This window comes from Eupeodes corollae, chromosome 1 (genome assembly GCF_945859685.1).
Source record: "Eupeodes corollae chromosome 1, idEupCoro1.1, whole genome shotgun sequence".
Taxonomy (NCBI): domain Eukaryota; kingdom Metazoa; phylum Arthropoda; class Insecta; order Diptera; family Syrphidae; genus Eupeodes; species Eupeodes corollae.
Window position 1 is genome coordinate 295572620 of NC_079147.1, and position 12417 is coordinate 295585036.

The window sequence follows — 12417 nt, forward strand, 5'->3', positions numbered from 1 at the left end:
TTTATTTAGACTCTAGAAACCTTGAAACATGTCAAAATTTTTAATTCTACAAATCGGATCGATCACAACAACTTCCTATGAGAAGTTAAAAACCGTTGCGGACAAAAATTATTTTGGTGCTTTTTTGGTTCGATTGGTCATTTTTAGTTTTAGCTTTGGTCATGCAAATTTTTTTCAAGTGGCAACTGTGCTCGTAAGTAAAAATACGAGTATCGTTTTTTACGATTCTCGTTTCTCGTAATCGCAATTTTACAAATACGCGCTTCTGCAATCGTTTTTCGTAAACGCAATTTCAAAAATAGTCCGTATTGAAAACGATTATCGTTTTTCATAATAACCCCCCAGGTATATAAAGAATTGACGAATAGTAGTAGTCTACGAACAAACCCAATCCTTGAAGCAATTGTTAAATGCATTTTTTTATACAATCTCAATTTCCAGATGCCTTTCTTAACATTTCTTCTTGAAAATTGTCCATTTTATTAGTTTTAGTTAGTTTTTTTTGCTAAGTTAATTTTAACTTTTGATTTTCACAAAACTTTCTTCTATTTGTGTGCTCGCAAACAGCACGAGCTGTACGAACAACAGCTCTTCAGCGATGTAAACTAAGTAATATATCCCATTCAACATCCCAAGCAGAGTTCGTTCTTAGCTGCAATGGCCCAAAGTCCACCGCCTCAACCGCATCTGGCTTATGCTCATAGTACTATGCATAGTGCTCATCATATCAGCCCTTGGGATACGTGCAAAGGTCATGCCATCTACCAAAGCACTCCTTATCTTCCGATGGCATTGTCAACGCACTCTCGCTACGCATCGACACAAAATCTTTCCGACACCTACGTCCAGTTGCCTGGTGCCTATTCGCCTCTATACAGTCCCTCAGTAGCGAGTTTGTGCTCGTCCTATGAACCACCGCCACCACCTCCTCTGCATCCAGCTACTCTGGCAAACAGCTCAAGCTTATTTGCACGTTCTCGCCTCTATACAGTCCCCCAGTAGCGAGTTTGTGCTCGTCCTACGAACCACCGCCACCACCTCCTCTGCATCCAGCTACTCTGGCAAACAGCTCAAGCTTATTTGCCCGTTCTCGATCTGATGACAATATTTTGAACTCAATTGATGCTATGCCCAAAATGAAGAGATTACCACCTCCACCTCCCCCTCCAAATGTGGATCGGCGGTTGAAGAAACCCCCAATGCCAGCGCCTCACGAAAAACCTCCTCCAAGTAAGTATCTTATTCTTTTGTATTCCAATGTACAAAAACTGTCATTCTGACAGGAATCATTTTAAAACTATTTACAAGTCCTCTCATTGCTCAGCTATCAATTATTTTATCTTTTTGACACCTGTCAAGTTGATTCTAATATTTTAATTTTTTTTTTAGTTCCTTGCAAGCCCTCTTCGATGGGTCTAAGTTCACAAACGGCACTACATTCAACAACTCGAAACATAAAAACGCACAAGCAACCTACTCACTCACATAGCCTTCAACAACAACAACAGTTGCACCAGCAACATCAACAACGCATGCATTTACTACGCAGTGAAGTTTCCACATCTTCTGCATACTCAGCCACAACAAACAATAACGGTGCTAATTCTTTGATAACGAAAAATGGCAATCCCATTGATATCCAACTACTACGCGAAAAAAGTCGCCATCTTGATTTACCGCTTATGTCGGCTCTATGCAATGAGCTTCTCAAGCAAACAAAGGCTTTTGGAACGCCAAAGAATGCAAGAAGCTCGGTAGGCACACCAGCAATAGCAGCGGGCACTGGTCAACAAATGATGTGGCCACAATTCCATGCAAGCCTCACCCATCAAACAGCTACAAAACCAGCGCCACAACGTTACCCCGCAACTCAAAAATCTTTAGGTGTATATATGTCAGCTGTCAGCGCCATCAATGGAAGTCATCAACAACAGCAACAGCAGTTGTCAAAACCTCGAAAAGCATCTATCCATCATCGACATCCGAATAATAAACTTCCGCCATTGCCAATGCAAATGGCCGAAGCTAATAATTACGTTATGGATCCAACACCGGCCATTTTGAAGCACAAGAGTTATAACTCACAAACGTAGGGCACAAGGAGTTTCAATGGGAAAAAAGCCTAGTTGATTGCTAGGTTTGTTTGATTTACAATTCTCGAAACATTGCCAACAACAAGTATTTTACCTGTCGGTTATTTTTTGACGTTCCGTATGGTATTCGTTGGCAACATAAATTCGAAATCTTTTGATTCATTTTGAATTCGTGGCTTATAACGAGTCAAATCAAACTGACAGAGCGAAAAGGTTTTGTGCAATTTGACAGATGCGTTGACTTCATATGAGTTATAGTATTGACTTTAGGAAATATTTTGACAGCTAGGTAAAGTTTACAAATTACTTTGTGAAAAGAGAACAGAAGATAAGAAAGCTTTCCTAAGGAAACTGTGTAGTGAGTAATAACTGACGATTTTAAAGTTGACAGTTTATTATAAAATTGCCACTTTGACAGGTCAAGAAAATTTCTGCATATTCAAAGTCATTAGTTTTGTAGGAATTTTTTTCTACAATGATAGTTCTATTTTAATTCAAAAATATATGACATTTTGATCTACAAAATTGTAATGATCATTCCACCAATTTCTATGAAAATCAGGCAATATTTATAGTTTTGAAACAAAACCAAAAATTACAAATCATACTATCTCAATACATTCCATGACACATTCAAAATCTGGCAGATCTTCTTTCAGTTGTACCAATCTTTAAACAAAAAAATCTGGATACTGCGGATCGTTTTGTTGGCAATTTCTCACTGTACTTCATATGGAATACCAAAAAAAACACCTAATGTATGCGAGCGGGTTTTCCTATGTTCCAAATGCAACAATTTTGCTTAATTGCATACCCACCGAGATCAAAATAGGCTTCATCTGAAAAGATGATTTTTTTGGCAAAATCGGCATCTCCTCTAAGCGTTGTTCAAGCGTATACACAACCATATTTGTTCAGCGGAAGGATAAAACTGATTATCTGTCAAAAATTTGACATGAGCTAAGTGTTACCATTTACGAAATAAGCACTAGTTGAAAAAAAACGTTAGATGGCGGACATTATTTTATCCCTTGGAGGAGTACCTAACAAACTTCATCAAAAATCTTGAATTTTTTTTTATTTTTTGAACTTTGAAGACGTATTTATTAAAATTTCCAAAATACCCTTGGACATTAGTTGTCCAACTTAACTTACTTACTTACTTACTTAAGGTGGCGCTACAGTCCGGGGCGGACCTGGGCCTCAACCAACAAGCGTCTCCAGCCAGCTCGGTCCCTAGCTGTCTCCAGTTTCGCACGCCAAGTTGGTTGAGGTCCACTCCCACCTGGGTGCGCCAACTGAGTCGCGGTCTTCCTCTACTGCCCCGTCCCTCGGGAATGGATTCGAAGACCTTCCGGGCTGGAGCGTTGATGTCCATCCGCTCTACATGACCTAGCCATCTAAGCCGTTGGACTTTGATTCTGCTAACTAGGTCAGTGTCGCTGTACAGCCCGTACAGCTCGTCGTTATATCTTCTCCTCCATTCTCCATCTATGCGTACGGGACCAAAAATCGCCCGAAGAATTTTTCTCTCGAAGCATCCTAAGACGCTCTCATCTTTCTTTGACAGGGTCCAGGCCTCAGCGCCATAAATGAGAACCGGGATGATGAGTGTCTTATAGATGGTGATTTTACATGCTCCAGAGAGGACTTTACTTCTCAATTGCCTTCTAAGTCCAAAGAAGCAGCGATTTGCAAGAGTTATTTTTCGTTTGATTTCAGCGCTGGTGTCGTTGTCTGCATTAATAGCGGTGCCTAGGTAGACAAAGTCCTTAACTACCTCAAAGTTATAGCTGTCCATGGTGACGTTTTGTCCTATACGTCGTCGTTCAGTGTCCTTTTTTGATGGCAGCATATACTTGGTCTTGCCCTCATTGACCACTAAACCCATTTTCTTCGTTTCCGTCGCAATGCTCAAAAACGCTCCACTGACATCACGCTTTGATCTTCCAATTATGTCAATATCATCTGCGTATCCGAGTAATTGGATGGATCTTTGGAAGATTGTGCCTCTAGTGTTGACGGTTGAGTTTTGCACAATTCTTTCCAGAACGATGTTGAAGAAGTCGCATGACAGTGCATCGCCTTGTCTAAAACCTTTTTTGACATCAAATGCATCGGTAAGATCTTTTCCGACCTTGATAGAGCAGCGTGCATTCTCCATCGTCGTTCTGCACAAACGGATAAGTTTGACAAGGATGCCAAAACTAGACATTGCTCGGTAGAGCTCTTCCCTATAGATGCTGTCATACGCGGCTTTGAAATCGATAAAGAGATTGTGCCGTAGTGTGAATATTTGGTCGATAGTGGACTTTCCTGGTCTGAAGCCACACTGATAAGGACCATTCAGGTTGTTGACGAATGGCTTCAGACGTTCACATAATACGGCAGAGAGGATCTTATACGCAATGTTAAGGAGACTGATGCCTCTGTAGTTGGCGCAGTTAAGAGGGTCTCCTTTCTTATGTATCGGGCACACTATGCTGAGATTCCACTCATCGGGCATACTTTCTTCCGACCAAATTATGCAGATGAGTTGCATGCTCCCTACCAAGTCATCGCCTGCTGCTTTGAATAGTTCGGCGGAGATGCCGTCAGCTCCAGCAGCTTTGTTTGACTTAAGTTTAGATATAGCTATCTTCACTTCGTCAAGGTCGGGTAGGCGGAATTGTTGATCTGCGTCGCCGAGGTTGAGTGGTTCTATCTCCCTTACAGCGGAATTCGGTTCGTCATCGCCGTTATATAATTTGGAGAAGTGATCTTTCCATATTCTCAGCGTCGACTGTGGTTCTACTACGATGTTCCCTTGATCGTCTTTACAGGCTTCGGTTCGTGGCTGGTACCCTTGAGAGGTTTTTTTTACCTTTTGGTAAAATTTACGAACCTCATTCCTGTTGTGACATCCCTCTATCTCCTCGATCGCGCGCTTCTCATGCTCTCTTTTTTTCCATCTAAGAAGCCGGTGTTCGTCTCTCCTCTTCTGCTCGTAGATCTCGCGAGCAGCTCTCGTCCTTTTGTGCAGCGCCGTTTTGTATGCCTCTTGTTTCGCTGTGGTGGCCGTGTGAAACCTAGCACTTCAGAGGCGGCATCTCTGATGGCTGCAAGGCAATGTTGCCACTGGTTTTCAATGCTTAATGCAGGAAGCATAGGACTCCTTAAGAGATTACTAGGGAATCGATCGGAAAAGGACATGGCAGTCTCTTGCGATTGTAGTCTAAAGTCGAAACTTTTCACAATACTCCCTTCTTTTGGCTTGGACCGAGATATCCGTAGCCGTACCTTGGTACCGTCCGAGTCAACGGTGGCCTCTCGGAATGTTCGGACATCCCGTATACTGGAGAAGTGTCGTGCGTCGATCGCAATGTGGTCAATCTGGTTGACGGTTGATCAGGAGATTTCCATGTCCTCTTGTGGATATTGAGATGTGTAAACTGCGCACTAGCTACCAGAATGTCTCGCCCCGCAGCGAAATCGAACAGCCTGAAACCGTTGTCGGAGGTTCTGTCGTGCAGGCCGTATCTCCCGATTATGCCACCAAAGATGTCTTCTCTTCCTAGTTTGGCATTTAAATATCCTAAGACAATTTAAATGTCATAGCCAGGGCACTGCTCATATGTCTTGTCCAAGAGCTCGAAGAATATGTCTTTGGTGTCTTCATATTTCTCCTCTGTTGAGGTGCATATTAGGCTTACGTTGGCGAAATTTACCTTGATGCGGATTGTGGTGATGCGCTCGCTCAAACTGTTGAAACTCAAGACTTTTTGCCTGAGTCTAGTTCCAACAACAAAATCACACCCAAATAGACGCTATCTTTGTTCTCGGTAGCAGTCGCCGTAGTATATATCGCAGTCTTTTAGTTTGCGTTTGCCCGGTCCATCCCATCGCACTACTTCGATGGCGGTAATATCTGCCTTGCAGCAGTTTAGGGCTTCCGCTTATTCTTTGGCCGCACATGGTCAAGAACATATCTTTGGTGTCTTCATCTTTCTCCTCTGTTGGGGCATGCGCGCATATTAGGCTTATGTTGCCGAATTTAGCCTTAAGCATTACCAAAAAAGTCGTCTACCTAAGAAATAATGAACATACTGAAGGACAATCAATATACTTTAGGTGTAATGGGCATGGCTTCTAAAATGTCTCACATTGTTTCCTTATAGAACATCTGTCCCTTTTAAAACTAAGTTAAACATCTACCTACCTTCAATGTATGGTATATTTAGGTAGGTAGGAGAGGTATGTACATTGTACATAACAAAGGTACCTTTTAAGACTTGAAAAAAACCAAACCAAACCAAAAACCGAAATCAATTATTTAAAATAATTATTATAAGAGAAACACCGACATTTTTAAAATGAACACCCCAACAACAACAATGGGAATGGTAAGAGTAACTATAACTATAACTACAATAGTACTCTCTTTTTCTATGACTCTCTTTTCTTTTTTGTTGCTCTTACTTTATCTCTTATGAAAACAGAATGAATTCAAATTCATTGCCAATACTTTATTTTTCAAAATGAACCAAACACTATTCTAATGAAACGTGTGTTGGATTAAGAAAGCAAACAAACAAACCAACAAATCTCATATAAATGAACCAATTTTTATATAAAACATTTAAAATATTAAGAGGTTAGCTTCAGTAACATCTATAAAATAAAAATAAGTAGTGGAAATATGTTTTAAAAAATGGGATATTTCAGATGAAGAAAAGATGATGTCAGTCTTAATAAAAAAAATCATTTTTCATTGACGTCATTAAACCAGTTTTTAGTATTTCTTTGACTTTATTGAATCTTTGAATGAGTCATGAGAAGAAAAAGTGAACCAAGTGAATAATAGTGACTGTCATTATAATATATTTCATACCCATTACCATGGTTTTTCGAAATTGAACAACATAGTGACTTTGACTAAGCTAGTCTCAATCTCAATGCTTTGTACAGTGTACAGACACGGGTATTGGTTAGGGTATGTTATTAGGTCTTGTTACGAGTACAATAAGGAAATCGTCATACCAAATACCAAAAGCAAAACTACAACTACCTCTACTTCCATCTTCGTTTAGGTGATAGGTCTATCTGTATACCTACTGTTGTTGTAGGGGGAGAATAACACTTGTTTAAGTACGTTAATAGTATTTTCAGCTTCAAGAGAGATTCAACTGAAATCAGTGATGTCGTTTTAAAAAATCAAAAGAGAGATAATTTTTATGGTTTGTGAAGAATAATCTTAAAACCTTTAAAACAGACGAGTGTCAAATCTGAAAGTCAAAAAGAGGCTGGGATGCGACCCACACTGATAACTTCCCACCCCATCTGTCGATTTGTCTTGCTTAAAAGTTTGTCTATATGTACTCGTATCAATTTTTACCAAATTTGCGTACTATTTTTTGTAGATTTTATTTTTTATAAGAAACGGATTGTTGGATTTTTATGTACAAATTACTGAATATCGAAAACAATATTTTCTGTGAAATAAAATAAGTTTGAAGCCAATATTTTTAATTTTTGAAAAGCTATTTGAGTCGAAAGTAAATTTCTACCTTGTTTTATTTAGAGTTTTATTTTTTGTAAAAAAAACTGTCAATTCGATGTTTTTCAAAATTGTATCGAATGTTGAAAACAATATTTCTTATAAGATAAAATTAGTTTGAAGAAAATATTTCAAATTTTTGAAAAGATATTTGAGTCGAAAATCATTTTTTACCAACTTTTGTTAAATTTTTTTTAGGTTTTTAATTTTTTGTACAACTGTTAGTTCGATTTTTTTCAAAATTTTACTGAATGTTAACAACAATATTTTTTGAAAGATAAAAGTTGTTTTAAGCCAATATCCACAATTTTTAAAAGTTATTTGAGTCGAAAATCAATTTTTACCAACTTTTACACATTTCTTTTAGGTTTTTATTTTTTGAGAAAAAACTTTCAATTCTATTTTTCTCAACATTTTATCAGATGTCAAAAACATTATTTTTCGTTGCACAAAAATTGTTTGGGAGATAAAAGCGTATTTTAGTCGTAAAATTTTGCAGGTGACAAATTTTTTTTTCAGTTTTTTTGATTTATAAAAAAAAAAACGTTAAATGGATTTTTTTTCAAAAAATACACTCATTTGATATCACGTTACAATATATTATATAAAATTCAGTTCAAGTCTCTAGAGTTTCTGGTTCGTAAGATATTTAGGCTTAACCAAATTGTCACCTTTTTTCAAACTGCATCTTTCTGCCTTATTATCTGTATAACAAAATTTATTTGAAGTCAATATCTCTTCTGGTTCTTGAGCTTTGGACGACGAAAAAAACGTCGCGAACGTACGTAAACACCCACGCACAGAAATTTTTACAAAAATCTTTTATTTCGACTCTAGAGACTTTAAACGTCGAGAAATGTCAAATTTTTTAATTTGACAAATCGGACCCATTACAATAACTTTCTATGGGAGGTTAAAAATAGTCTGAAATCGAGTGAACTTAAAATTTTTTGTGACAATTATTGACAGAAACGTCAATATCAGACGAAGTTTAAAATGTTAGATGACGTTCTTTTTGACGATTGATTTGTTTATTATTTTAAGCATTCGAAATCGAAATGTTAGAATCATCATCAACAACACTTGAACTCGTAGGAGCAATATTTTCGAATGATCGTGCTTTTCGATGATGCACATCCCTTACGTCATAATATCTTCATAATTTAACTGATTCTTTGCGTAGGCGGTCGATTATGGTAATGATAGTTAACGCGTAATGCATAAAAATTTGAAAAATTTAATCATCACTTTTGTTTTAAATTTTAATAATTATAATGAATTTTTGAAATGATCCATTATTATAAATAAATCGCAGACATTTATTTACACTTCACGACATTTTAAATGACAGCTGAGTTTCAAAGGTTCCAAGTGCCAGCGTTAACAACTGAAAATCAAGAAGAAGAAATTAATGTTCATATATGTATATTACAAATCTTTTGAGCTGATGCAAAATCGAATCAGCACACCATCTCACATTGCCATTTGAAAACCTTGGAACAAAACCTATTTGTGTTTGGCTATTCGGTCAGCTCATCGGCAGCTACTGTCAAAACAATGACTGATTTGACAATGGGCAGGTTCAGAGAACATAAGGGACTTTAAAGTATCTAATATTGACTTCTAACTAACTCTATTGGAAAGTTAGTCAAGAAAAATCTCCCTTATCTCAAGTCACGTCAATTTATGTCAAAATGACAATTGATCAGGTTTTTTTTAATGCAACTGAAAGCTAAACTTTATTCCTCTATGATTTGTTTTATTTTCTGCACAACTTCATTTAATGGTTTCTGTAAAAAGGTTCCTTGCAAATTTGAAAAATAAACAAGTAATATTTCTTACAATACAAAATACAAATCGTGATGGACTTGATTTTGGCAGTTTTTGTACTATGAACTTAAAGTAGAGGTTTGTGAAGTAAAGTTCTGAATTTATAATTCATGATTTATTGAAAAACTAACTATTTGCCGTGGTCAAAATGTACGTTCAAAGAATGAAGTTGACTGCAAATAAAGTCCCTTATGTTGTCTGAACCTGACCAATATCTACGAATGCCCTTTACATTAAAATCTATTTGGCAAATAACTTCGCAATTACACTAAATATTCATCATTGAAAATACGTGTGCCTGACCTTAATTTAACAATATCATCACAATCGGTTCTTTTGCGACTTTAGTTTAAGTCGATCGAACATACGACTCCAAAGACCACTAAATACAGTATTTAGCAAATCAAACTAAGGTGCTCATATCATCTTAATCAATTAATTGAAAAATTCAATGCATTTTATTTTCTTGTAATGGCTGAATCACAAGCACCCTTCAGCTTCGACTTCGTCTGCGTTACGGTGGGCCTGCTTCGAGGTTGCTTTGAATGACATTTCTATTTTATCCCTCCAAAGAGCAAATATTTTGTTTGTTGACATTTTTTACAGCTGTTGAGCTGTCAGACAAAGCAAATGTTCAGATAATTGAAACAGATCTTCCGTTTGGAGTCATATTACGTTCTTTTCCTTACGATTGTCAAACGAAACGTGAGGTCGAAGCTCCATTGTGATAGCATGCATTGAATTCCTATGGCTGAACTCGTAAATGTCAGGTGAAGCCGAAGCTGAATCGTTTTAGTTTACCAAATGACAATTTTAAGAATTTAAAAATTCAAAACAACGTTTTTTAACAGTTTAGATTAACATTTGATGTTTTTAAGCATTGTTCATGTTATTATTTAACGAACTAAAATGAGTGAAAGTATTTTTTTTTTAAATATTGTAAGATCTAGAGATTGTCTGCACTTAACTTTAAATCTTGAAAACTAATTTAGCCATCGAGGTCTTTTCTCTGAATGGCTACAAATCTCGTAGTAGAAATTGTGTGAAATTCGAACGATTGGTTTCACTTTTGAACATAAAAGTATCAGCTGTTCAGGAAAATGAATTTCCGAATAGAAAAATACATTTTTAGAGAAAAATAAATGCGCAATTACGCTTTTTTTATTTAATTCCTTGTGTGTTCGATCTCCGATCGACCAATATATAATTTGCATTTCTAATCAAATGGAAACACCGTCAAAAATCGATTCAAACATTTATCCGATAGCTATAACTGGACCCTTGATCAAACTTCGATTAAGTGGATAATAATGTCACATAAGCGGATCCAATTAATTGAACCAAGACTTTACCTGAACGACCTTAAGGGGGCCATCAAGAAAACGATTTTGTTTTCATAAATTGCTAGTCTAGAATAAGGTAGTAAAGGGATTTTTCAAAATTCGAAGTCAATTTTAAAAATACAGCAGGTTAATGGAAAAATATGGGGCAAAGTATCTTACATACATCGGCTTACAGATAGTTAAAATTACTAGCTACTTATCAGTTATCATCTTTAATGAAGGTTTTGAAGGCAATTTGAAAGTAATGTCGGTTATGGGAAGCCCTATACGCCACGAAGCCCATACTTATGTTGAGAAACGTAATGAAAAGCAAATCTCACGTTCTGAGCGACGCCTAAGTGATGCCGTTAAACAAGCCAGAATTGATTCAAGAGCTGAACAATTTGCTTTGAAAGAGTTTCAAGAAGAAGAGCGCCAGGCACTGAAAACAATTGAGTAGATTGCACATTAGCTACGTTATAGGTGTCCTATCTGGACACTGCTTATGCTTAATAGGAAGGCATGCTATTCGACTTGGAGCCCCTGCAAATGATTTTTATAAGAGTTGCATGGACGAGAAGGAGGAGAAGATAATCTCTCATCTTCTGTGCACATACCCTGCCTTATCACAAAGACGTAGAATCCACCTTGGAGACTACTTCTTCAACGATACCAGTGATCTAAAAAATTCTGACATAATTTGTCTTCTACGCTTCATTCGGAGCTCCAATTGGTTCGGCGAGTTAAGCTGATCAACTGATCCAGTGGTATCACAACGGACCATACTTTGGTCTAAGTGTGTTGGACTTCCCAACCAACAGCCACTTTAACCTAACCTAACCTAGAGGAAGGAATACTCTATGGACCAGGCATCACCGATTGAAAGGTAAGTTGATATTTTCATAGTGCAGACGACTTGAAACTTTAAACAAGTTTTTCTCAAAAGTGTTTTTTTCAAACTTTCCTTCATCGTATCTCGAAAACGGCTTGACCACATTTAAACGCATGGAATGACCTATCGACAAGCAAAAATTCCAAACAATTTTTTTTTTTCAAATGTCTCTTAAAAGTCCAATTTTTGGAAGATTTATTTGATGATAGTTCATTATATGTATGCATTTGGGCTCACAGATTAAAACTCCGTTTACTTTTTTATTTAAGATAAGCCAATCAGCCGGAATCGTTGAGGAAATGCGAGCTCATTTTTTCAAGGTGGAGTTGTTCACACCGGTGTAACTCGTGTTCTTTACAATATTTGTAATTCAAATATTATATTAATACAGTCGAACTATGATAATAAATGATAATAAACTTAAAAAACTTGTATCTATTTACAGTTCGTAAAAAAAAATCCTAAAAATTCCTTAAAATACAGGCCGTCACATGGTATGACCCCCTTAAACAAAGAAAATTATTAGATTTGCCTTTGAAATGTCAATTTGGTATCGAAATTTTGGCAAAGTTTAAAAGTATAGAAGAAATGAAACCGTCCAGCAAATTATAACATCTATTCGATTCTTTTTTTCCACTTAACTCGCTTATGAAAAAATATAGAATTTAATTAAAAACATGTTTAAGGTATTTGGGGTTTTCACTAAGTGAGTGTAGGATAAAATGAATGTTTTAAATGTTATTG

The 12417-nt window shown here is 36.8% G+C and overlaps 2 protein-coding genes across 2 annotated transcripts in view; one reads left to right on the forward strand and one right to left on the reverse strand.

Annotated features, from left to right (window-relative positions):
* LOC129940844 (putative RNA-binding protein Luc7-like 1) overlaps positions 1-12417 on the reverse strand; it is a 61034-nt gene that overhangs the window by 6933 nt on the left and 41684 nt on the right. The window lies entirely within an intron of this gene.
* Positions 473-2818, forward strand: LOC129940845 (protein expanded-like). Its single transcript, XM_056049349.1, has 2 exons — positions 473-1230; positions 1390-2818. Exons 1-2 carry the CDS (start codon positions 1128-1130, stop codon positions 2091-2093), a joined length of 807 nt encoding a protein of 268 aa, XP_055905324.1. The 5' UTR covers positions 473-1127; the 3' UTR covers positions 2094-2818.

Coding starts and splice junctions, on each gene's coding strand:
- LOC129940845 (XM_056049349.1), top strand. CDS start 1,128: ATGCCCAAAATGAAGAGATTACCACCTCCACCTCCCCCTCCAAATGTG. Junction 1,231..1,389: donor TCACGAAAAACCTCCTCCAA/GTAAGTATCTTA, acceptor TTTTTTTTTTAG/TTCCTTGCAAGCCCTCTTCG.